The sequence below is a fragment of the Eumetopias jubatus genome, unplaced genomic scaffold, assembly GCF_037043125.1.
Source record: "Eumetopias jubatus isolate StellerSeaLion01/CBP00866 unplaced genomic scaffold, mEumJub1_p1.0 scaffold_9, whole genome shotgun sequence".
NCBI classification, from domain to species: Eukaryota; Metazoa; Chordata; class Mammalia; order Carnivora; family Otariidae; genus Eumetopias; species Eumetopias jubatus.
The window spans coordinates 30,432,576-30,459,021 of record NW_028274815.1 but is presented as its reverse complement, the minus strand read 5'-3'; the positions used below and the strand labels follow the sequence as shown (position 1 = coordinate 30,459,021).

At 35.8% G+C, this 26,446-nt stretch overlaps 1 protein-coding gene and 1 pseudogene across 2 annotated transcripts in view; both read left to right on the top strand.

Annotated features, from left to right (window-relative positions):
* The window catches only part of STRN (striatin), a 94,148-nt gene that overhangs the window by 62,101 nt on the left and 5,601 nt on the right, over positions 1–26,446 (top strand). The window contains exons 8-16 of one of the 2 annotated variants that reach the window (XM_028117142.2): positions 1,417–1,527; positions 3,576–3,662; positions 4,130–4,273; positions 8,946–9,082; positions 15,691–15,866; positions 17,742–17,789; positions 18,599–18,720; positions 21,801–21,968; positions 23,391–23,531. In XM_028117142.2, coding sequence (XP_027972943.1) covers positions 1,417–1,527; positions 3,576–3,662; positions 4,130–4,273; positions 8,946–9,082; positions 15,691–15,866; positions 17,742–17,789; positions 18,599–18,720; positions 21,801–21,968; positions 23,391–23,531 — 1,134 coding nt within the window. The remainder of the gene's footprint in view (positions 1–1,416; positions 1,528–3,575; positions 3,663–4,129; positions 4,274–8,945; positions 9,083–15,690; positions 15,867–17,741; positions 17,790–18,598; positions 18,721–21,800; positions 21,969–23,390; positions 23,532–26,446) is intronic. The other variant, XM_028117141.2, reaches the window with a different exon arrangement.
* LOC114219600 (large ribosomal subunit protein eL6 pseudogene) lies at positions 12,314–13,234 on the top strand (annotated as a pseudogene).

Here is a 26,446-nt window from a genome sequence, read left to right as displayed (position 1 = left end):
ACACTAATATAAAATATATAACACATTCTTTAAATTTTCTTCTCCTGTAATAGTGAAAATTAATGATTGAATTTCTTATCTACTAAGAGCTTAGTTTCCTTTTTATGAATTTGTAAACAAATCACTTAAATTGCTTTAAATTTTGAATGAAGGTTGACTGATAAGTTCACAAAGTGCTATTTAATTAAAAAAAAAAAGATATACTGTGGAAGGGGGAGAATCCCATAACTAGCTGCTGAGGAGGGACCTGCTTTGGGGAGTAGGGGAAGGCCCAGGGAGTGGGGCAGGGGGCTGCTCATTCACTCTGGGGATTCGCCATGGACACGTCTCAACTGCTCAAACTGCTCCCCTTGTTTCCCTGTCCCACTTCACCCCCCTGGGGGCTGCTCAAGGGTAGGTGGGCATGGGTGGTAGGAGGGTTTTTTTTTACCCAGGGCTCTGGAAGGACACCAAACTGTTCTGCTTGTTACCTTCCCTCCATCTTCTCCCTAACTTTCACAGTCCCCTCCACCTGCTCCTGTCCTGCTAGATCTGCCACCCACCCCACTCCTCTTTTCCGGCTCCCTGCTCCTCCAGATTGCCTGGTGATCTCTTTTGTTTCCTTTTGTGTTTCTTTTTCTGTTTTGAGTGTCTTTCTTTGCAGGTTTCTGTAGCCGGAAGATCTCCGTTCCGCTCCCAGCGGCTCCAGTGTAAATTCCCCTACCCCCTGGGGAAATGCACTACCTTGTTTTGGGGGGTTTGGGGGCGTTTTTTGTTTTTCAGTTTTTTGTTTTGTTTTCCTTTGCCTTTTTTTCCCTTTTATTTGGAGGGAATGGGAGGAAGTGGGAACAGGGAGGTGGGAGGTGGATTTTGTTTATTTTTTTAGCTCATTTCCAGGGGGTGGGAGTTTTTTTTTAATATGTGTCATGAATAAAGTTGTTTTTGAAAATAAAAAAAAAAGTGCTATTTATAAGGCCTGTAAAAAAAAATGATCATTAGTTGATGAACACATGCCAAAAATATAAAATTTGTAAAATGAAAAGATTATTGAAGACTATTTTGTATAATCTCTTAATAATCTCTCATTACATAATAAATTTTTTTATGAGCAGTCCTAATTGAGTAAGAAAATGAGGGCTTCTTCTAGAGCTTTTGGGCTTAATTTACTAAAAGTCACTCAAATCTTCTAGGGTTTTTTTTTTCTATGTCTTTTTCAAGAGAAATTTCTTATTACCTAGGAAATTGAATTGATTGTTGTTTCTTAGATATTATATTTTGTATGACTTATACATCTAAAGAATAAGCAATGACTTTTTAAAATTAGTGATGCGATGAACAAAATGGTTGTTATGTCATTCAGTGACATAACAGTGAATTGACTTACAGTGTTCAATATCTTATTTAAAAAGGCTGTTTCATTTGTTTCATTCTATTTAGAAAAGGAAGACCAGTGTCTCATGCCTGAAGCCTGGAATGTGGACCAGGGAGTAATTACCAAACTCAAGGAACAATACAAAAAGGAGAGAAAGGGGAAAAAGGGGGTGAAGAGTAAGTGGAAAACATTGTATCTGTAAATCATAAAACTTGCCTCTTTTATATCCCCCAATTTTTTTTTCAATGTTTTCCTAAAACCACTTACTCATTTTCTTTTCTGCTCCTGATCTCTTTCCTTTTCACCTGCTCTCAGGGGTTGAAATTAAATGGTTAGCTCTTTGAGTATGACCTTAAAAAAATAAAAACAACCATGCATATGATTATGGAACCATAATATATCCCAGTAATACATCTAGAGCCTCATGAGAGTGTGGGACTATATAATCAAAACATAGTGATAATTTCATTTTTAAAGTATATATATTTAATTCCACAATGATTTTTCGCTGTTGACAATTTTAAATCTCATCTAGTATGACCCTCTGGCAATCCACCCAAATTATTGCATATTATTTTTGGACTTGGAGACAAAGTTAATTTCTACCCCTGAATATTCTCTGTGTTCATAAACAGTTCATTTGCTTTCACCACTATATGCTATGCAGGGCACAGAGTCAAATACACAACTTTTAAAAGTATTTATTTTCTAATTTAAAAATTTTGGCCAATTTCATTTATAGTAATATCAGTTAGCTTTTTTCCTTTTTAATAAGATGTCTACCATATCAAAAATGGAAGCTAAAATGAAATTGCTAGCCCTGTGAATCATATATATATATATATAAAATTCATTATACAAATTATTAGGTTTAGCAGTAGAACTAATTAAAGTGGAAATACAAAGTCTTTCAAGCATCCCTGGACACCATCTAAAACACCCTTTTTAGGAGAGCAAGGCTAAACTACCTCCTTGTGCTTCCACTCTCATTGACAATATGAACATGGGTTTCCCTTTTATGGCAAAAGGAATTGCATCCTTTGGGATATTAAAGTAGTGTAAAGTAAGATTAAAATCCAGTTTAGTGAAATCTGTATTTAAAAGTTGGAAAAAGTAGTGTAGTCATTACTGATAAACATTTAAATCTTTATTAAAAATATTTTAGGTGTTACAAGTATTTAGCTTGAATGGATAAAAAGTCAGTGACTATTTTTGATGTTATCATTATATCAACTATTACATAACTGAGATGATGTTCTTTGATACCTCCTCAATATAAATTAAATCACAGTGAGAAAGATTAATATTAAAACCTAAGAGTGTTTTGTACCTTTTATCCAAATGTATGGATAAAAAATTTAATCTTAAACCGTAATGAGACATGCTTTATTACCACTTTGCAGACCATGGCAAAACCAGTTATACTGAAATTTTAATGCAAATATCATAAATGAGAAAGAATATTTTAATTTTCAGATTGGCTTAAAGTTGGTATTTCTTTAAGTCCTTATGCTGCAATAATGAAAGTCTTCAAATGTAAAACATCTCTCAATTGGAAGGATATCTAGGTCTTATGTAGAATCCACCTACTATTATATTGATGATTCAGTTCTTGTCAAATATCAAGGCATTGCTGTAGTTGGAATTTAGCACTTAAGATCTAAAATGGCACCATTTGACTGGAACAGTATTCCTACTGATGGAAGCTATTGGATTTCCTGACTGGGGATTATGATCACTAGGCAGGCATATAGCACATAGTTTTTTTTTTTGTATGATGAAGAAAAATGACTGCAGGAAGAGAAATTTTAATGTGTTTCATTGAGGATAGAAGGACTGCAGAGTGAGGCTCAGCACATTTTGTTTATTGCTGTCAGTTCATGTTGTCTTAGTAAAATGGTGATCTGGGAACAAGTGAAGACATAAAAACAGAACTGAAGCAAAGCTTTGACTTGATATATGAAGCATGGATTTATAAACCACCATAAATATTTTTAATTGAATTAAAAATTACTCATTGGAAAAGTTTGATCAAGTCCTTTTGATGTGGTCTAGTAGAAATATTTCCAGTCAAATTGTGTATTCCAATCATACTGTCTTGAAATATATTTCTAGGTATTAGTTAAAATTGCTTAAAAGTAGTTGTATTCTTTGCTGGTATAGGAAAAAAAACCATAATGGACTATGGGTAAGATTTTCCCATTCTTAATTAAACTTGTAACAGGAAAAACTACCGAAGATCTGTTTCAGCCTCTATCCTATATAAAACAGTCAAAACAGGGATGTGGGAGAATGAAGAATCAAAGCTCAGGTAAGTAATCAGTAGGGCGTGAGATTTCACCTCGGGTACCATAGTTTCAGGATGTAAGGCAATGAATGCAACTTAACATAAACAGACAAACAAAAAGGGATGTTATTGTTTAATGCAGTACACAGTAGCTTCACAATCCGTGGTATCTGTCTGCATTTGGAATAATATACAAGGATTATAGAATAATACGATTTTTAATGGTTCAAACTACACATGAACATTGTTTTTCATGCAAATAGCAATATTATTCCTTTAGCTTAATTTTTAAAATATATGTAAAACATAATGCTTCTCAAGAAATAAACTTTTAAAATAATTTGAAAACTTGGAAAGTAATTATTTTTTAATATGGTAGGGTAATTTTAAAGCTGAATGTAGGGAGATGTGAATAAAGTTTGTGGCACCATTTTGATGCAGTTGAATAATTCTCTTCTTTTTTGTTCTCTTCCTCCCTGTTTTTGGGCTAGGGCCCAATAGGTCAAAACTACAAGATATGCTTGCTAATTTGAGAGATGTTGATGAACTTCCCTCATTGCAGCCATCTGTGGGTTCACCTTCCAGACCCACCAGCTCCAGGCTTCCTGAACACGAAATAAATAGGGCAGATGAAGGTAAGTATGTAAGACCTCTGGGGGTGTCTGGGTGGCTCAGTCAGTTAAGCGTCCGACTCTTGATTTCAGGGTTGTGAGATTGAGCCCTGCCTGTGTCAGACTCCATGCTGGGTGTGGAGCCTGCTTGGGATTCTCTCTTTCCCTCTCCCTCTGTGCCCCCCCCTTCCTCTCCTCTTAAGAAAAAAAAAAAGATAACACTAGAGCACAAAAAGTATGGGGATATACATATATAAGTTCAGTTATTCAGAAGGACTCTTTAAGAATTTTATTTTACAGATGTTTGATCTACATAGTATCCCCCAAAAGTAGGCTTTCTTACATTCAAGAGAGTTTGATTCCAGCTTCAATCTTTTAGACTTAAGAAAGGTGCATAAACTTAAAGACCAACTCTGAATTCTAGTTTAGAACATCCCCTGGATCTACAGAAGCCATATATTTGGTATACATAGGCTGTTTTATTTATACCATTGCAACAATGAGAAAATTAAATATAAATAGGTAGTAAATGTTTACTTTGTACTTTTACTTTTTACTTCACTTTGTACTTTTTGTACTTATGTACAAAAGCATAAATAGGTAGCAGATGTTTACTCTGAGACTCATAAATATTTTCAGATGTTTTATTTAAGCAGTTTGTCACTGATAAATGAAAAAAGGAAAAAAGACACCTGAAAGTCTAGTCACATTTTCTGCTTTCTGTTTTTACTTTGTTCCCTTTTAGTCCTTGTCCAAATGTGTATATTTTTTTTACAAAGTTATAGTCCCCAAGTAGAATAATCCCACAAAAATAACTTTCATAATTATAACTTTAAGGTTACATATTTATATTTTAGACTTGATACTTAACCCTTTCCCTGTTGGAAATTTAGGCTCCTAGTTTTTTTATAGCACCATCTTAGGTGTCTTTTAGATAGATGTTCTGATTTATCTGTTTATAAATGTATTAAATGCCTATATGTAGAAATTGATTTTAATATATATATTTACAGTAGCTGAAAATCCAGTATGACATAAAAGTAATATTAATGATTAATAAATATTTTTCAAAATTTATTTTTTAAAATTGTCTTGAATTTAAATACTGTAATTATTTGCAGTGAATATGCCTCTTTAAATTATTTTTGATTGAACAAAACAGTCCAGGAAAAAGCCACAGAAAAATCATTAAGTGTTTTTCTTTCTTGGTTTTTAAATTCAGTTACATTTTAAAGAGACATAAACTGATAGAACTTTGGTGGACAGATTTATGGTTGGAGTACTTTTTAAATGAAATTTTTGACCATAACATGGTTAGTTATTTGTTAGAGTTAATTATAGTACATTTGGAATTTATTACTCATACATTAAATAATGAAGACGTGTACATTACACCTTTATAGTCTAAATGTACAATTTCTTTGATGTAGACATGTCTTTTGAATGAAAGAAGTGAACAACATTAGGTATGTTTGTTGTTCACTAGGAGATACAAACAGTTGACACTATCAGTGTGAGAATTTTTAATCGGTTTCAGTTATTCCAAGATGAGGTCCAGTTAAGGAGAAAAGTTAGTTCTTCCTTTGTTCTGATAACTCCTAAAGAGTTTTATCAGAGATTTCACCTTACAGAATTCTAATAATAGAATTATTATATATATAATATATATATTATATTAGAATTCTAATAATAGAATTATTATATATAATATATATAATATATATCTACCTCTAATAATAGAGGTAGACTAAGTACTATATACTAAATGACAAATGTACAAAAGCATTACATAAGCCACAGAAAGTGCCCTTGAAAGAAAAAAAATATTTAAGAATCTTAAAACTGAAGCGTTGTCGGGCGCCGGGGTGGCTCAGTTGGTTAAGCCACTGCCTTCGGCTCAGGTCATGATCCTGGAGTCCCCGGATCGAGTCCCGCATCGGGCTCCCTGCTGAGCGGGGAGTCTGCTTCTCCCTCTGACCCTCTTCCCTCTCGTGCTCTCTGTCTCTCATTCTCTCTCTCTCAAATAAATAAAATCTTTAAAAAAAACAAACAAAAAAAAAACTGAAGCGTTGACTATCTAGCTTACTGTCTGTAACATTGGTTGTCCTCAGCTTTCCTCCTCAGTGTAAGGTTTTCAGCAATAGAAAAAGTATGTAACAAATACATTGTGTATTTAATTGTCTGTGACTGATGCTTCTTGGTCTCCAGTTTAGTTTCAGAAAACGGGTCCATAGCCTATGTGTGCTATAAATGTTTATTACTTTATTTTTTTAGTAATTCAGAAGATAGTGCCGTACTTAAGAGGCACAGTTCAATAATTTGATTAGAGGTGATTAGAGCTAGTAATGTTTAGTTACCAGATAGAAATGTGATGTATAGTCTTAAGTTCTAGGGCATCTTAGAGAGCAGTCAAGTGAGTTCTGCCCATGGTTGCTCTCTCTCGGGCCCTCAGGTCAGGTGGCTTAGCCGGTGCTTAGCCGGTGGTTTGTGCTAGAAGGAGTTGCTGCCTTCCTTTGTTTTCAGGTTTTACTTGGTCATTTTTAGAGCATTATTTAAATTAGCCCAAACAGTGTGTATGCTCAAATCCCATGAATCTTAGTCTTGTTTTTTTAAGAATCATTTTTATTTCACACCTGAACAAAGTTGTCTGGAAACAGTAAAAAATGAAAGCAAACAAAATACCTGGCTGAAGACCCAGCCTCATAGTCTCATGTGAGTCTTTTTGTTGAAATTTTGGCATGAAAATTGCCATTCTAACTTAAACAGTCCCCACTCTTCAGTAGTAAATGTTAGAGTTGTTCAAACCCCTCAGAAGATATGTGGTATGTTTGGGTAAAACCCATTTTTATTATTGCTGCTTTATTGTATGGTGGTTTAAAAATGTCTTAATTTATATTCTCCTTTGTTCTTAAAGGATTTTAAGTAGAGTGTCTTCCTCTACTATTTTTAAAGCCCATAACTGTTCTTTCATTTCAACAAATACTTATGATTGAATCTAAACTTACATAATTGAATCCAAAGCTGAAAAGCACCTTTTAAGTCCAGTTTTTTCCATTAATTAACTGACTTGTCTTTCTTCCTTTTCTTCCCTTCCCCTCCCTTCCCTACCTTTCCCTTCCCTTCCCTTCCCTTCCCTTCCTTTCCCTTCCCTTCCCTTCCCTCCCCTGCCCCTTCTCCTTCCCCTTCCCTTTCCCTTTCCCTTCCCCTTTTCCTTCCCTTCCTTTCCTTTCCTTCTTTTCTTGGGAGCTTGAGAGAACAAGTGGGGAGAGGGGTAGCGGGAGAGGGAGAATCTCCAGCAGGCTCCACTCCCAGCATGATGGGGCTCGATCTCATGACCCTGAGATCATGACCTGAGCCGAAATCAAGCTGGAGGACACTTAACTGACTGAGCCAGTCAGGCGCCCCTTGACTTGTTTCTTTTAAGAAAAAGTTAATTTACTTTTTTTAACAGCCTTAGTTTAAACTACTAAATTCATGTAATCAACTTATAAATGTTTGTCATTAGTAAAGTAACCACCTCTAAAAAACTACTCAAAGACCACCTCTGACAGTTTGCTAGAATAATTTGCATTTATAAAAATCAGCAGTTTACTGTTGACCAAATTAAATTCCTATTTTCATTTGGCATTTTGCTTTTAACTGGTTCTTCTGTGATGGTGATTGAAGGATTTGGATTGGCATGTTCAGTGTTATAAAGATATTTTCACTTATCACAAAGAAAATCTGGCCTCTTGAAGCACAGTTAGCAGCTAATGAAAATGTTCAAATGGACACTTTGTTTAAAAAATATCTTTGAAAAAAAAATCCACGTACAATGAAAAAAATTTTCTTTGAAATAAACCCTTTTAAGTGAAATACAACATACTTGCAGAAAACTGCTGTAGTTGTAAGGGAGCAGGTCAGTGAATCATCACAAAGTGAACCCAGCCCTGTTACCTCGGCCTATAGGTCAACAAGCCGAACATTACCCGGGCCCTGAAAGTCCTGCTTGCGCTTCAAATCACTGCTCGTTCCCTGTCTCCAGTCATAATCCTGACTTCTAACACCAGCATTAACTTTACCTCATAGAGGCACATTTTACAGTTGTAACCATTTTCATTTGAAATTTTCTGTATTCTTCCAGGTTATAGAATTAAACAGTTTTATTTTGAATGAGACCAGCAGTGTTCAGAGCGCTTGTTATATATATTTAATAACTGATAGAAATAATTTGAGTAATTAACAAGAAATATCAAATGAGGAAAGCCTACTTTTTTTTTTAGTTATTTTTTTTTGTGAAAAAGAAAGGACAATTGTCTATTGGATTTGTTTCATGTTGTGCTTTTCTAATTAGATGATACCTTTAGTTATGGTTAAGATACAGAAAAAGCAGCCAGTTCTGGGGCACGTGGGTGGCTCAGTCGGTTAAGCATCTGACTCTTGCTTTTGGCTCAGGTCATGGTCTCAGGCTCCTGGAATGGAGCCCCTTGTTGGGCTCCGCACTCAGCAGGGAGTATGTTTCTCCCTCTGACCCATGCACGTGTGTTCTGTCTCTCAAATAAATAAATAGAATAAAAAAAAAAGCAGCTAGTTCTTCAGAGCTTTCTAACTGAATTTTGTGTTTAAAAGCATTTAAGAATAAATGTAGACATGTCTTTATGAGATAATTGTTTACACTTCAGAGGTTTTTTATGTTTCTTTTGTCTTCCCCCGGCAGTGGAAGCACTGACCTTTCCTCCTTCTTCTGGGAAGTCCTTTATCATGGGAGCAGATGAAGCCCTTGAAAGTGAACTGGGACTTGGAGAATTGGCAGGCCTTACGGTGGCCAATGAAGCAGATTCACTAACTTATGATGTGAGTCGTGGTTTTATTTTTGTTGTTCTTCTCTCATTTCTTAAAAATAAAAAGTTAACTTTATAGAAAAAGTGGTCAAACTTCTCCACAAGTATAGAATTTGGTTTCATTTTAATTGGAAACTTTGAAAATATGAATATATTATGTAAATGATCATATTTTTCACATTGGATAGAGATTAAAATTATGGGCTTTGCCTAAATCCATAAGTCATTATAGCTTGTTTATTGGCTTTAGATAAGGGAAAAAAATTCCCTGTTACCAAGTTTGGGTTTGTGTTTTAGGGTACCAGTGATCAGTTGAAATTCATGCTTGCCCAATGGCAATATTTGTGTTTCTTCTTTAGTACATTACCTGTGAATATCCTGCCTACAAATGATTTTAACTATTGTTAGGCAGGGATGTCTGTAGGGTGCTTTTCAGTTGTTAAGGCAGACCCATCAGTGATTTTTGGACCAAAACTGAGATCTTGATACCTTATTCATGCATTCCTTTATTTAATATCCAACACAGTTGGATATTAATATGTTTTATAAATACATTTATAATTGTTCATGACAATAAATTGTCAGAAAAAGTTCCTTATTTTATAAAGTGTTTACAATCTGTCTTATCTTCATTAAAATCCTCTCAACTTTGATACCTCATTAATCTTTATTGGAGAACACAGTATAGCTCCTGCCACATGGGGGATGTAGGAAGAACGCTTAAGGCAGACCATGGATATGAGAAGGGAGTACTCCAAAAAGCAACCTCACCACTCACTTCTCTTCCTGCAAATCAAAAATTCTCACTTTTCTTGCTAAGGCTATTAGTCTTTTGAGTTCTCCCTCCAAAAATAGCTAAAATCCATAGCTTTTTTTTTTTCTTTTACCTCCCATCCAACTTCATTTCTTCTTCACGTGGAACTACTACAAAAACCTATTTTAAATGGTCTCTTTGCTCCCCATTCTCCACATATGTGATACAGGCTTTTAAAAAAAAAATTCTATTTTTACATCCTTATGTTTTACGTCTGTATGTATAAAAGCACCCATTTAGTTGACTTTTGTTTTTTCATCTAATCTTTGACAACCTTTTTAATTGGAGCATTGAGTCCATTTCTTTTTAAAGTAATTACTGATAATATTTGGATTTAAGTCCACCATCTATTTGTGCTACCTATTCTGTGTTCCTTTTTCTATTTTTGCCTGTATTGGGATTATTTTTCATTATTCACCCCCACCCCATTATTTGGAGATGATGCACTCTTTCATTACTCTTTTTATTGTTACCCTAGAGATTACCACACACATCCTTATCAAAATTTTAATGCAAAGACCTCTAGGACACTTTTAACTCTACTTAAAGTCTCCTACCCTTGGGGCACCTGGGTGGCTCTGTTGGTTAAGCGCCTGCCTTCAGGTCAGGTCAAGATCCCGGAGTCCAGGGATCGAGCCCTGCATCAGGCTCCCTGCTCAGCGGGGAGCCTGCTTCTTCCTCTCCCTCTGATTGCCGCATCCCTGCTTGTGTGTGCTCTCTCTCTCTCTGTCAAATAAATAAATAAAATCTTAAAAACAAAAAAACTCCTACCCTACATATATGTCATTCTTGTTATGTATTTCCTCTAGACATTTATCTCCTACAAGGTAATGTTTTGTACATTCAGTATTCAGTAAGGATTATCCATTTTACATTATTCATTTTGCTTTATTCTATTCCCCCCTGCACATCTAACTGTCCATCTGGGATCACTTTTCTTTTCCTCTAAGAACAGTTAATATTTCTCTTTGGTGAAGGTCTGCTGGTGCCCAGTTCCCTCAGTTTCTGGTTTTATTAAATTGTCTGTATTTTGCCTGAGTGGGTTAACTATTATTTCTGGTATCGAATTCCATTTGGCAAGGGTTTTGTTCTATTTTGTTTCATTTTTAAGCGCTCTAAATATATAATTTCATTTTCTTCCATTGTTTTCTGCCAAAGTTAACTATTACTGGTCTTTCAGTGGTAGTCTGATTTTTTATTTTCTCTAATAATCTCCCTATGTCTTGAATGTCAGCCAACGTTTAGATTCTTTTTATTTAACCTTCTTGAAGTTCTTAGACCTTCTTGGCTTAATATGTTTTTATCAGTTTAGTGTAAAATTCTTAGCCATTTATCTTCAAATACTGCTTTTGCACTTCTTTCTCTTTCTTTTCCTTCTGGAACGCTAATTATATTGTTAGATCTTTCTGTATCCTCTGTCTCCTACTCCCTTCCCTGTATTTTCCATCTTTTGTTTCTCCATACTTCAGCCTAGATGTTTTTATGACCCATCTTCTGGTTTGCTAATTCTCACTTCAGTTATGTGTAATCTGTAATTAAACCCATCTATGTAGGTCTTATATTGTTTGCTTCTAGAATTCTTTTTTTAAATTGTTTATAGATTTCTTCCAAAATTTACAATGTTGTCTTTTATCTTCTTGAACACAGTAAGCATGATTATGTATCTGCTTGTTTTCATTTATGCTGTATTACCCTGCATAGGCATGGTTATTTTTTATTATGTGCAAATAACTATACCTGAAAAGTTGTCTGTAGAAATAACTTCAGGCCTAGAGAGATATCTTCCCTCAGGGAGTATATTTTAATTTGCTTCTTTCAGATGTCTGTAGCCACTAGAAATCTGGATTATCTCATTCCATTTTCAATTTTTCAGGTAATCTAAACTGATCTACAGGCTCTGTAAGGGCTTGTATTCTTCTAGTTAACTCTTCTATCTAGAATGCAGCCCCAGGGGTGCCTGGGTAGCTCAGTCAGATGGGTGTTTGCCTTCGGCTCAGGTCATGATCCCAAGGAACTGGGATTGAAACCCGCATCAGGTTCCCTGCTCAGCGGGGAGCCTGCTTCTCCCTCTGCTTGTCCTCTCTTCTCGCAAATAAATAAGTAAGTAAGTAAGTAAGTAAATAAATAAATAAATAAAATCTTAAAAAAAAAGAATGCAGCCCTTTGAACTCAAAACCCAGAGCAAGGAGGTTCACCAAGCCGTGTTTTCTTGACAGTCACTGGTTTGTATCTCCTTGCACTGCACAGCTGTCAAAAGCATAGCCTGACCTCTCAGCCATCCCTTCTGAAATCAGTAAACACCCTCTGGGAAAAAAAAGTCCAAATATCAGGCTTTTTAGACTTCTGTCTTCCCCTGGATTCTTGTCTGCTTTTTCTTCACTATTTTGGTGGTTCTTCACTTAAAAATTTTTAGCTCTGAGTTCTCTTTCCCATCTTGCAAGATGGCGGGCGAAAAAGCTGAGAAACCAGATACTAAGGAGAAGAAACCTGAAGCTAAGAAGGCTGATGCCGGTGGCAAGGCTAAGAAGGGTAACCCCAAGGCTAAAACGCCAAAGAAGGGGAAGCCCCACTGCAGCCGAAACCCTGTACTTGTCAGAGGAATTGGCAGATATTCCCGATCGGCTATGTATTCCAGAAAGGCCATGTACAAGAGGAAGTATTCAGCAGCTAAGTCTAGGGTTGAAAAGAAAAAGAAGGAGAAAGTTCTTGCTACTGTCACAAAACCAGTTGGTGGTGACAAGAACGGTGGTACCCGAGTGGTTAAACTTCGCAAAATGCCTAGGTATTACCCTACTGAAGATGTGCCTCGAAAGCTGTTGAGCCACGGCAAAAAACCTTTCAGTCAGCACGTGAGAAAGCTGCGAGCTAGTATCACCCCCGGGACCATTTTGATCATCCTCACTGGGCGCCACAGAGGCAAGAGGGTAGTTTTCCTGAAGCAACTGAGCAGTGGCTTGCTACTTGTGACTGGACCTCTGTCCCTCAATCGAGTTCCTCTGCGTAGAACACACCAGAAATTCGTCATTGCTACTTCTACCAAAATTGATATCAGCAGTGTGAAAATCCCCAAACATCTCACTGATGCTTACTTCAAGAAGAAGAAGCTGCGTAAGCCCAGACACCAGGAGGGTGAGATCTTCGACACCGAGAAAGAGAAATACGAGATTACAGAGCAGTGCAAGGTTGATCAGAAAGCTGTGGACTCGCAAATTCTGCCAAAAATCAAAGCTGTTCCTCAGCTTCAGGGCTACCTCCGCTCTGTGTTTTCTCTCACAAATGGAGTTTACCCTCACAAATTGGTGTTCTAAATTTCTTACAAAGAACGTAATTGAATAACTGATCCATTAAAAAAAAAAAATTTTTTTAGCTCTGTTTTTCTACTTGTCCTCAAGTGCAGACTTGATCCTAATCTAGTCCATCATAGCTAGAAGCAGAAGTTCCCATTAGATACTTTTGTTCTCTCTATACTAACCTCACAAAGATTTAGTCCAATAAATTATGGAACTCAGTCATGTCTCTAGAGAAATGTCATTCTGTCTCTTTTTACTATCTCTCAGTTGTTAAAAAAAAAAACAACTTAGTGTTATACCTGCATTTCTTAAAGTAGTCTCTAGTTCTTTTTTTTTTTTTTTTTTTTAAGATTTTATTTATTTATTTGAGAGAGAACACAAATGGGGTGAAGGGCAGAGGGAGAAGCAGGCTCCACGCTGAGCAGGTAGCCTGATGCAGGACTCGATCCCAGGACTGTCTGGGATCAGACGCTTGACTGACTGAGCCATCCAGGCACCCTGCAAGTAGTCTCCAGTTCTAATACACATACTAGTAATCTATTGCTGTGTGACAAATTGTACCAACACAGCTTAAAACAACATTTGTTAGGGCGCCTGGGTGGCTCAGTTGGTTGGGCGACTGCCTTCGGCTCAGGTCATGATCCTGGAGTCCCGGGATCGAGTCCCGCATCGGGCTCCCTGCTCAGCGGGGAGTCTGCTTCTCCCTCTGACCCTCTGACCCTCTCCCATCTCGTGCTCTCTGTCTCTCATTCTCTCTCTCTCAAATAAATAAATAAAAATCTTAAAAAAAAAAAAAAACATTTGTTAGATCATAGTTTCTGGGGGTTAGCAATCTGGGACAGCTTAGCTGTGTGCTTTTGGTCTCTCACGTAGTTGTAGTCAAGATGTAGGCAAGAGTTGCAGTCTTGAATGAATACTTGACTTGGGGAAGATCTGCTTCCAAGCTCATGCATGTGGTTGTTGGAAGGCCTTTGTTCCTTCCTGGCTATTGGCTGGAGACTAGTTCCACACCACATGGGCCTCTCTGTGGGTTCCTCATTAGGGCAGCTGGCTTCCCCCAGTATGAGTGCCCTTGAAAAGAGAGTGAGCAAGAACACCCAGGATGCAAGGTTTTTGCTCTGTGTTACTGGTCACACAGAGCAACCCTATGATGTAGAAGGGGATTCACAAAGTGTAAATATGAGGAGGTGAGGCTGATTGGGAACCATCTTAGTGGCTGTCTACCACATTAAGATATTCAGAAGGAATTAAATTGTTCTTACATATGAAAATCTTTCAGCTCATTAATAAGAGCAGAGAAGAGTCAAAGTTAATTTCACTTCTCCCCCTGCCTCCCCCACAAGGATAACCAGCCCTAATTCTTATAGTAGTTCCTTGTATCCTGTATTTTGTCTTCTTACTGACCCAATTATGACATGCTCTATCCAAATTTTTCTGCAAATTTTTAAACTTCTGGGTCCTAAATTAGTTTATATTAAGAGTAGCCTCTGACGCCAGACTGCTTGGGTTTGAATCCTGACGACTCCTCTTACTAGAGGGCAAGTCACTTAACTTTTTTCTTTATGCAAGTCACTTCTAACTGTCTGAAAAGTGGGGATGTTAATTCCTTCATAGAGTTGTTGTGACAGTTAAGTGAGTTAATGCACTTTAAGTTTTTAAAAAATGTACAAAATAATAATGCTTATAATAGCAGCTATTGTTAATATCGTTGCTGGTTTTTGTCATTGTAAATATGGTAATATTTCTCCAGTATGTTAACAGTACTTGCACCACTCTTGCTTAAACCTAGCATGATTATTAGTTGTGGAGTGTGAAGAGTTCATATGTGGTGCTAGTGTAAGGTTAAACATGAACCTCTTTGGCTTTCCTGTTAGTTGGAAATGAAAAAAAAAAAGCTGGAATATAGTTGGAATGAGAAAAAAAGTGCATTTTTTAGTTGCTGGGTTGGAGTTTCTGTGGCGAAAAGCAACATGATGTGTTTTACAAGTGGAATCTATTGTTTTATGACATCTGATTATCTCTTCCAGTGTTAACATTTTGTGTTTCCAGTTTATAAACCTTGTTGCCAATTTGATGAAAGTTTAGCTCTTTGTAGGAAGTATTAAAAATCTCAGAAGTATGATCATATTCTATAATGTTAACAGGTTTAAAGGTAACTTAGTTTTTCAGCTCTTACCCCAAATTAGTTTCTATACTATGATTTAGGTTGAAAATTACTTGTCTTTTGTTTTTTTTTAGTCATCCTAGTGAAGATCTATTTTATGTTAATAGTCTTTCTATTATGTTACCTGTTTTCTTGTAATAGCATTCGTATTTCTCCAAAGAAAACCACTTTTCGTTGACATATTATTAATTTTGCCTGTTGATTTGATTATTAATTATATTTAGAAATTATATTGTTTTGCAAATTGCAAAATGTGATGATTTAATGACAAATCAGGAAGAATTAATGTGGAAATACAATTTTTTTCCTGTCCTGAACTAAATGTATGGGTATCTTTCTTGTTTCTTTAATAGATAGCAAACAATAAAGATGCACTGAGGAAGACATGGAACCCTAAGTTTACATTACGAAGTCACTTTGATGGCATTCGAGCCCTTGCTTTCCACCCCATTGAGCCTGTTTTGATAACAGCATCAGAGGATCACACATTGAAAATGTGGAATTTGCAGAAAACAGCCCCAGCCAAAAAGTGAGAATATTCTACTTTAACTGTATTTGAGTATTTTAATTATCAGTTTTTCAGCAGAAAAATACTTAAATTATTTGCTATTAAATTTCTCAATTTCTCAAGTATCCCTTTTAGTTCTTTCTTTTTTATCATGTCACATAATTTGAATTTTTCCCTTCATACTCACAATCTGATAGTAGGTTGGAAAACTGACACTGAGAGAGAAGTGTATTACCTGATAGTTTCCCAGTGTTTCTGAATGCTATTTACAATCCTTATACAGTGTTTTAAATGGTTGTCATATTTGCGGAGTCCCTTATCTATACTGAAGGTTTCTACTGTTGTTGTAAAGAGGTGCAGGCATGTTTAAAATCATCAAACCCCACCCCATCCCTGTCCTGTTGTTTATTTGGTTTGGATTTACCATGTGGAAGGGAGGGAAGTCTGATTGAGAGGGGTGAGGGACCTCTCTTTGGTTTTGTCATTTGGCCTTGTCCCTTTAGGTACTTTCCATACCCACCAAAATGTGTAGACGGAAGGTACTATTGTTGCTGTCACTTAACTGCTAGTTCTTGCCTTGGCCCCGTGGTTCCTCTCTAAGCATGAACTGACCTGAGTTGGTACAGACTCTTACCAATCACCAAGCTAGTCTTAGCCCCACTTGGTAGGGTGCTTACTGGAGGTCCCTCTCCGGTGTCCTTGAATCAGGTGGCCCAGAACCCAGCATGGGCCCTTCTCCAGTGTCAGGCACTTCAGTTATTGGAAGAGTAGAAATGAACATGAACTGGAAGAGATTACAAAATTTTTGCTACTGATAGAGGATATCTATTGCCAAGTTTAAAAGAGATCAGTGACATTCCCGCAGTGAGTCATACATGGACTAGATAAAATACTTGATTTATCAGTCTGCATCAGATAGCTCAACCAGGTCTTGCTCAAACCAAGAGAATCCTCATATGGATCAGGTATCTTCAGCAGAGGAAAATTATTTCTTAGTTATAAATTGTGCCTTTTGTCTTTCTAGTTCTCTGGTCACAATGGGCATCTCATTAGATCAGGGAATGTGAATGTCTCATATAGTCTTGACTAAAACTTAGAAATATTGAAACAAGTATCTTGCTGGTGATAGCTTAGTAATAATACCTTCACATGTAATAACATGGCCTGTTTACCTTTGAGCTTAACATTTTGGAAATGCTTGAGGAGAGAAATCATATGCCTATAAAAAAAACTAATACAATATAAGAAATGGTAAGTAATTGACTTTAAATCCAGTTTAAATATTAGGCAGTATAGACTGTCTATACATTCAGTGTTCTGAATAATGAATAAACTGATGACTTGGACAATTTTTACAAGTATCCTGAGGACAGACATATTAGCCTTGATGGAAATGCAAAGAAATTCAAATACCATTTATTGAAATCCTGCTGTGTCCGTGGTTCTGTCCTAGACTGTTTGACTTGTAGAATTTCATTTAATCCTGTGAGTATTTGGTGTTATCCCAATTTTTCTGTTTTGTTTTAAATAGAGAGGAATCTGAAGTTCCAAAAGAATAAATAATTTGCCTGGAGTTAGCCAGTTAATTGAATCCAGAAATGTATCTCCTCAAATCCCATGATGTTCTCTGAGTTTGGCTCTCTCAAGTAGTCAAATATATATGACAATGCTAAGAGCGCTATAAGCAGGTATTGTTACTAAACAAGGATTTTGTTTCTTGAGGCCATAAAAATATGTGATTGGGGTCAGGTAAGCTTTCTTAACTGTCCTAGGCTGAGAACAGTGTATTACCACAGTGTTGGTATTTCTAAAGGCAATTTCGTGGCATATATTCATTGATACTGTTTACTACTGAAACTTGGAGTGGTAAAAGTCCTCTCCCTCTCTCTGATTTAGGAGTACTTCTCTTGATGTGGAGCCTATCTATACATTCAGGGCTCATAAGTAAGTATGTGCTTTTTCTCTTTTATAAGTCAGCATCACTGTACATCAGCCTGATTAGAGTACTTTATTTTCTTTCACTTAAGTATTTGTGTTATATATTTTTTGTATTTAGTAGTGGTTTTGGGGAGGGGTTTTGGGTGTTCTTTCTTTTTTTTTTTTTTGGTAAATGTAAAAAAGATAATACAGTGTTAAAAATAGGTTTATCACCACCAGAGATCCTTGCTGAAATTAGATTTTATTTGGTTGATGTTTAAGTGTTATATATCTCATGCTTAAAATAAGTTGATGCAGTAAGGTTTAGTTATTAAAAATTGGGACTTTTCCCTTTAAAGATAATCTAAATAAAAATATGAAGAATTTTTATATTATTACCACATACTGCATGCTTTTCATATTTCCAGGTAAGCTTAAGAAATATACTAATTCACTTGATTTAGCACAGAGATTGGCATATTTTTTATATAAAGCGTCAGATAGTAAATACTTTTTCAGCTTTGTAGGCCGTGTATTTTCTGTTGTATATTCTTGTTTTTAGCTTAGTTTTATAACCCCTTTAAAGAATGTAAAAACCATTCTTAGCTTGAGGACTGTATAAAAACAGACCACTGGCTGGATTTGGCCCACAGGCCATAGTTTACCAATCTCTGGTTTAGCAGAAGAAGAAAAATGAGCAGTGCTTTTATACTATTTTTATTCATCGTAGAAAGCAGAAAAATAGAAAGCCATATGAATAATTAAGCATTCTTATTTCTAACAAGTCCTATTATCAGATTGATTTTTGGGAATAGAAATTGATTTTTATCTCTCAGAGGTCCAGTGCTTTGTGTGGTAATGAGCAGCAATGGTGAGCAATGTTACAGTGGTGGTAGTGACGGACTGATCCAGGGCTGGAATACCACCAACCCCAACATCGATCCCTATGACTCCTATGGTAGGTGTTTCCCTGAAGATATGAAAGAATAAATTGTTTTCTTTTTACACATTTTACATAGCATATATAAGGATAAAATGAGATATTTTAAAAAAGTAAATTGGTAATAGAGAACAAGGTCTTTATTTTGTTAAAAAGGACTCTTGTATTTAGGAAATAATTTGATACATATGCTAGAAAAAAGAAAAGAATGTGTTATTCCTGAAAAAACAGTTCCTACCCCCCCTCAAAGTTCTATTGATTGGAAATGCTGGCCTGATTAACAATTTTTTTCTTCATTTTAGGCATCTGTACATTACTTGATACATTATTACTAATCTGTAATCCTGTTTCATTACTATTACTTACATGTTCATTACTATTCTTGACAAACAACTGAAGGAAAATGAATGTTCATTTATTATTGGAGTGTGTAGAGGTTAATGATTTTTAAACTCTGTGACACCAGAATACTTGAAAGGCCTTAAAAATTAAGAAGTGCCCTATTTAGTACTATTTAGGGAATAGTACAATGAAACGTAAATCCACATTATAATCTATCACTAGATGTTACCATAAATTGTCTTGCAAAAACTATTAAGGAATTGACTATTTTGGTTTCCTCTTATGTTCTTTCTTAAATTCTGGAATGGTGTGGAGTGTCATATTTGTCCTAAAACCACATTTATTTTCATTTTCACTTTAGATTAATTTTCCTACAAACCTAAGTAAAGATAAGAAATTCAATGAACAAAAATTTTCCCCAACATTTATTTAATAAGCATTTAACATATATTTTGTGAAAGGTAAACCCTCTCCATGTTTTCCTTACTTCCTTTATCTCTGTCAAGAGGATCAGTTGTCTTCATTCTGTCTCAAGCCAACCAATCCTTCCCCTTTTGCTCTTGACCTCATCCTCTCGTTTCTTTTGAGATTGCATTTGATTCTCTCTCACTCTTGCTCTGTCTTATTCTTATCTTAAACCTTGCCCTCTTTTCTCTCTTTCCATCCCCTCAGCATATAAGTAAATATAGGTGACTCCTATCCTGAGCAAGGGAAGGCCTTTTCTTGACTCCATTTTCCTTTCTGGTGTCTGTTTAGTCTCTCTTGCCTTCACCATCTGTGTCTCTTTGGTGGTAATGACTAGAAAACACAGTCAGGAGTTACTGATTCCATGTTCTTTTCCTGTGCCTCATCCATCTGCATTCTGGCTTCTGGCTATCCCACTTAAATATAACGAGATTGTCAGTGACTACCCAATTGGCTGATCCAAGGGGTATTTTACAGTCCTTGTTTTACTAGATGTATTGGCTATCTGAAACTGTAGACCACTCCATCCTTTTTGAAATTTGTCCGCTATTGGCTTTTTTGACACTTAAGTCGGTGACAATTTCTGTTTCCTAGCCTTCATAAACTTTTATTTTTCCCACCTTAGATACTGGCATTTATCAAGGTCCAGACCCTATCCATTCTTTGCTTTGTACACATATTTTTTTGTAAACTGAATCTACTTCTTTGGTTTTACAAGCTGTTGACTCATAAATCTCTTCTTTAAGCCTACAGAACGTTTCAAAGTGGCCATCTCATTGCCCATAAATCCGCATAAGTGCTGTGGTTCTTCTCCCATATATTCTTTATTATTAGGTGGTGGCACCACCACAATTACCCACACTAGAAACCTAAGAGTTATCCTTGTTGTCTTGTTCTGTTTACTATCCACACCTTATTAATTACCTCGTCTTTTTTATATTACCCCCTAACTCTTTCTTGAATTTAGCCCTTCTGCTTTGCCCCTTTTACCACTGCCCTCTCTTGGGTCTGCATCATCACTCTCCCAGTCTACTGAAGCAATCCCTTTGCCTTCATCTTCATTCTTTCCAATCTGTCTTCTACACTACAGGGAGGGTTACCTTACTAAATATGTACTTCACCCAGCTGCTCCTGGAAAACCCTTCAGTGGTTCATTTTGCTTTCAGAATAATTTCCAAGTACCTTAATATGTTGTAGAAATCCCACCTTAGACTAGCTACCCTCCGCCTCTCCTCTCCTTCCTGCCTCAAACTTCACACTTCAGTAAGGCTGAATAAGCTCATAAATTCCCTGACATGTCATGCTTTCTGTCCTTGTGCCAGCAGTGGCTTCCCTCTAGTTTTTGACTGGCCGCCACCTGTATACTTCAGGTGTCATCTCTCTGGGAGGCTTTCACTCACCCAGTTACTCTCCATGGAAACTGGTGTCTTTATCACCATTATTATACTTACCACAATGTCTTTTGAGACCAGGATAGTATTGTGTCTTAATTATCTGGGTGGCGCCAGCACCTAACAATAGTCACTGACACATTGTGTCTCCAATAAATATTTTATGGTATGACAGAGAGAAGGTAGAGGACAGATAACATTATTGGCATTTTAAACTTAACATGTGTGAGCCATCTTGAAAGTACTGCTTCATAGAGTCACTGCGCGGAGGAATAATGAAAGTTTCCAGTTGGGCTTGTATTACGAAATGCTGCTGCTGAGTGATCCCCCTTCCTCTTTCCTCCCTCCCTCTCATGCACATCATTCACATGTCAGTTATTGCTCTTGGAGGATTTGGGGGTTCCTCTAGGTCTCCGTTCCTGTCCACTCAGAATAGCAGAGGCCCGTTGCTCCTGGGAATAGCTACCATCCCTAGTATGGGGTCCAGGGGGAGAAGTAGCCCGAAGGAGCCAGGGGAGGAAGGGATCTCTGTTCATTTCCTCAGGGAAGAGTTGTGGCTTCTCTGAAGGTGGATAAAATTCAAATGATGTGTGTTAACATGCTTTTTAAAAAAATCTAGACAAATGGAAAGAAAAGGAAGGGAGAGGGAAATACCTAATTTTCTTAAGGAGAGAAATATATACTTAAAAATTTTAATTTATAAACTCTAGACTCTACAGTTGCCTATTTCCAGGCCTCATTTTAGTTATTGCAGCATTTCAGAAAAATAACAGAAACTAGGAAGCATGTTTTATACGGTTCTCAGGCACTTTTGTCTGTATATTTAGTTTCTCTAGGATCTAAGTACCATTAGGATTTGTTTATTTTCTCTTGATTTTGCATTCTTGCTGTTTTGTATAGATCCTTCTGTTTTAAGAGGCCCTCTTCTCGGCCACACCGATGCCGTCTGGGGCTTGGCTTATAGTGCAGCCCATCAGCGCTTGTTGTCGTGCTCAGCAGATGGCACTCTGCGTTTATGGAATACAACTGAGGTTGCTCCAGCCCTAAGTGTATTTAACGATAATCAAGGTACAGACTTTTTAAAAGTTGCTCTAATGAATCTTTTATAAGATGTCTTATTGTAACAACAAGCAAATAAGTAAACGATTCTACAAACTGTTAGTTTAAATTTAATTTGAAGGAGTGTTTTTAAGCAGTGGAAGTATATTTGCTTGAATTCCAGCTTAATGATTTTAAAAACACTGTATTTGGTGAAAGAGCACACGTTAAAATGTTTTTTCAAAATCGAGATATAATTTATATACAGTAAAAACCAGATATTAAGGATACGTTCTGTTGAGTTTGACAAATACGTAACTTTTGCACCTATCCAGATCTAGAACATTTCTTTCACCTCTTCAAAGTTTCTTTGTGTCCTTCCCAGTATTTCATTAAATCAGTGTATGTGTTTATTTACCTCTTGATGGACATGTGGATTGTTTTCAGTTTTTGACTGTTATGATCAAAGCTGCTGTGAACATTCATGTATTTTTTATGAGCTAATAAAGAGCTAGAAGTAGAGTTGCTGGGTGTTAGAAGTGGTATTGTGTATTTAGCTTTATGTGAAATTGCCAAGCTTTTCCAAAGTGGTTGTGCCATTTTACACCACTGACAGCAATGTATGAGAGTTCCAGTTGCTTTACATCCTTAATTATTAACACCTGGTGTTGTCAGTCTGTTTAGTTTTAGCCATGCTGGTGGGTTTGTAGCAGTGTTTCATTGTGGTTTTAATTTGCATTAGTTTGGTGGCTAATTATTTTGAGCACTTTTGTCTGTGCTCATTAGCCATTAATCTCTCTTCTTCTGTAAGATACACATTTTTGAACTGTTTGCTTACTTTAGATTTTGAGCCATATCAAAAGATTATGTTCATACATATCATTCTATTCTGTTTATAAATACACTCCAAGTTTAACCAAGTTTTACCCTATTCTAGATGATAGATAAAAATACCTTCTTTATTTTTGAGCTGTCATAACTTGTGTCTGGGTTTTGATGAGTTGCCTGCATCTATATTTGTATGACTCTACATACAATAATAATAATTTGAAATTTTACTTTTTTAATTCCATATTTTTGATGAATTAAAATTCCTAATAAGAGATGGGCTTTTAAAATAAAGAATTCTCACCATGCCAGTTTAAGCCTCCGGTTAGGTGGAAGCAACAAAACTTATAGTCCATACATGCTTTCCATTTATTTTCTGAGTAAAGGCCTACATTCTAGGAATATTTTAGCTGAGTAACAGAAGACTTGCTGAACAGGTAAGAATAACAAAATAAGGGCTAAAAGTAACAAATAATGTCCATTGAATGGCTATGAGTTAATTTTTATTCTAATGTTGAGTCTTTAATTCTTAAGGAAATCTTATGACTATTTGTTTTGCTATTTTATGAGGACATTTTCAAGTAGACCCTCTAATCACCATTCTCTCTGTTCTGACTCTCTTAGAATTGGGAATCCCTGCCTCTGTGGATCTAGTGAGCAGTGACCCAAGCCATATGGTAGCATCATTCAGCAAAGGATATACAAGCATCTTTAACATGGAAACACAACAGCGCATTCTCACTTTAGAATCCAACCTAGATTCAAGTATGTATACCAACTTTAAATGGTCTTTGTTTGGATCAAATTTTTAAGCTTCATCAAAATTATAACTACCAGAGTCAGCTACAAAGAATACTTGTTATTATAAAGAGTTCTGCCTTTTAAATCACAGAACACAGTAACTTAGAAGGATATAATGACTTACAATTGATTTTTAAGACTTTGGGTTAAAGTTTATACACATTTAGAACTATACTATTTGGAATATCATTTGACTTCAAAAGAGGAGTCAAATTTTATTTTATACCAACTGATTAGTTTTCATATTTGAACACAATAATATTTATTCTGAATATAAAATAAATCTTTTTCATTTCTCATTTCATTTTTAAAACAACTTAATTTTGTATTAATAATGTAATTTGATACAGCCTATTAGAACTTAATTTTGTATTAATAGTGTAATTTGACACAGCCTGATTAGAATGTAGATCAAGTTGTGCCTTTCAGAATCTGAAATATGAAAAATCTTAAATCTTAAATCTTACTGGATACAGAAAGTCAGGAAATAATTTCTCACATTGTGAAGAAGATACTACAGAATTTTAGTGGTTTTGGCTTTTTAACCATTGCTTTCTATCTTTAGGCTTCATCCAGACAGTGATAGTTTAGGATGCAGTTGATAAAGAAAACTGTATATACATATACTATTGTTTTAGTCTGAGAACTAGCTTTAAAAAGACTTACCCCGGCGTCCATGTGTGCATCTGTGTGTCTGTGTGTCTTTCTGTGTGTCTTTCTATCTCTCTCTCTCCTTCGTAGAGGGAAGCCTCTACTCATTTTCTCTTAAAAAATTCCCTGATTCCATTTTGGCTTTCTTCGTTTTCTCTTTCCAGTCTGTTGTCCTTTGTTCTTTTCTGAGGTCCTGTGAGAATTGTTTGGGAAGTAGACATGAAGAGAGTTTTGAACTATTTGGATATAAAAGAGAGAGGCAAAAAAATAAAAACTGAGACTATGGAATAGAAAAAAAGAGAATTTTTTTGTGCCAAGAAACATAGGCTGTCAGTAAATTTAAACTCATTTTTAAATATATGACCTAAAGCTTACAGTAGTAAAATATAGAAAACAATATAAAACTAAGAAAGATGTGAACATTTTTGGAATTACCTTCAGATTTTATGGTCAGTTCTTTGATGAATGTCCTGAGTGGTAAATACTGATTTTTAATGACTGCTCTAAATTAATAAGATGTCAAGTCTGGCAGTCCCATTTTTTTCCTTAAGTGTGTCAACTTTTTGCCTGATACTGGAAGCATTTTCTGAAGAAAACTGCCAAAAATGTTTTGAACAAAGGCAGCATTATTGGAATAGTGATAATTATTTTGAGTTATAATAATATGTACTGACATTTCCTAAATTATCAGTTTTATTACTTTCGAGTTGTGTAATATAGTTTTTTTATTCCTTTCTACCATGACTACCCCTCCCTGTTTATAGTTGACTACGTTCTTCTTTTCTGGAATTTAGCAGATGTTTTTTTAAATTAAAGTTCTGACCAAAACATGTTTCAAGATGCAAGTAAATTGGGGGTGCCTCGGTGGCTCAGTCAACCAGTTAAGCGTCTGCTTTTGGCTCAGGTCATGATCCCGGGGTCCTGGGATCAAGTCCCACGTTGAGCTCCTTGCTCAGAGGGAAGCCTGCTTCTTCCTCTGCCTGCCGCTCTCCCTGCTTGTGCTCCCCCTCTCCCTTTCTCCCACAAATAAGTAAAATCTTAAAGAAAAAAAAAGAATTTAAGAGGATAAAGGATTTTTGTTTTAAAAATCAGAATAAACTTTAATGTCAATGGTGATTTGACTGAAAAAGTCAAAGGTAGTTGAAGCAGGTAATTGAGTACTTGTTGATCCAGTGAAAAGTAAATCATTTCTAAGTTGCAAGCTGAATATGAATACTTGGAAGATTTAGATTCATTGTTAGAATGATGGTTGGTAGGCCTTCAGTTGATTTCTAGTGTTCTTTGCATTTTGCTTACTTGTCTGATTTACCATTAAGTGGAGAACTTCCTTGAAAGTATTACTGTATAAAAACTCTTTTGCCTGCTTCCATCATTTGATTTCAATCATAATTATTTCCTGGATCTCGATACAATTGAAGCTATTCTCAGAAACCTCTCTCTCAGAATACATGAGATATTTTACTTAAAGTATTTCTTTTCTGTTGTTAGTTTCCTGCTAGATCCTACAGAGGATATTGTTCATGGTGTTTTATCTCCGGAGGGGAAAAAAAAATCTGTATGCTGAGTTTGAAACTAAACTCTTTGCTTAGGACCATTTAAATCAAGTATAACTGACCCAGAGCTTACTCCACGTGGTCAAGTGACTTTTTGTTTTATTCTTAGATAACAGGCTGGGTGGTCCCTTGCCATTAACACTGGAAAAAGACTATCTTCAGTTTTTAAGATATCATAATTTTAGGAACCTCAAGAAAATCTAATAGAGTACACTAATGTTACAGCTATTTTTGCCTATATTTACATTTTCTATTTGAATTTAAATTCATAATAACTATTCTGAGATTAGAAAAATTTTTAACTCTTTTTTGAAATAATTTTAAATGTGCAAAAAGTTTCAAAAATAGTACAAAAACTAGCTACCCTTCACCCAGATTCACCATTTTTTAGCATTTGCCACATGTGTGACATTTGCTTCACCACTATATATGTGTCTAATTTTAAATTCTGAACCACTTAGACATCATAGCCTTGTACCCCAAGATCCTTTAACATGTAATTCCTAAGAACAAGGACATTCTCTGACATAGCATATTATCAAAATCAGGAAATTTAACAGTGACACTATGCTGTTGTCTAAGTTATTGTTTATATTCAAATTTGCCAGATGTCCCAATAATGGACTTTATAAGAAGAGCATCCTTTCCTCTCCCTGGACCATAACATGATTTTTT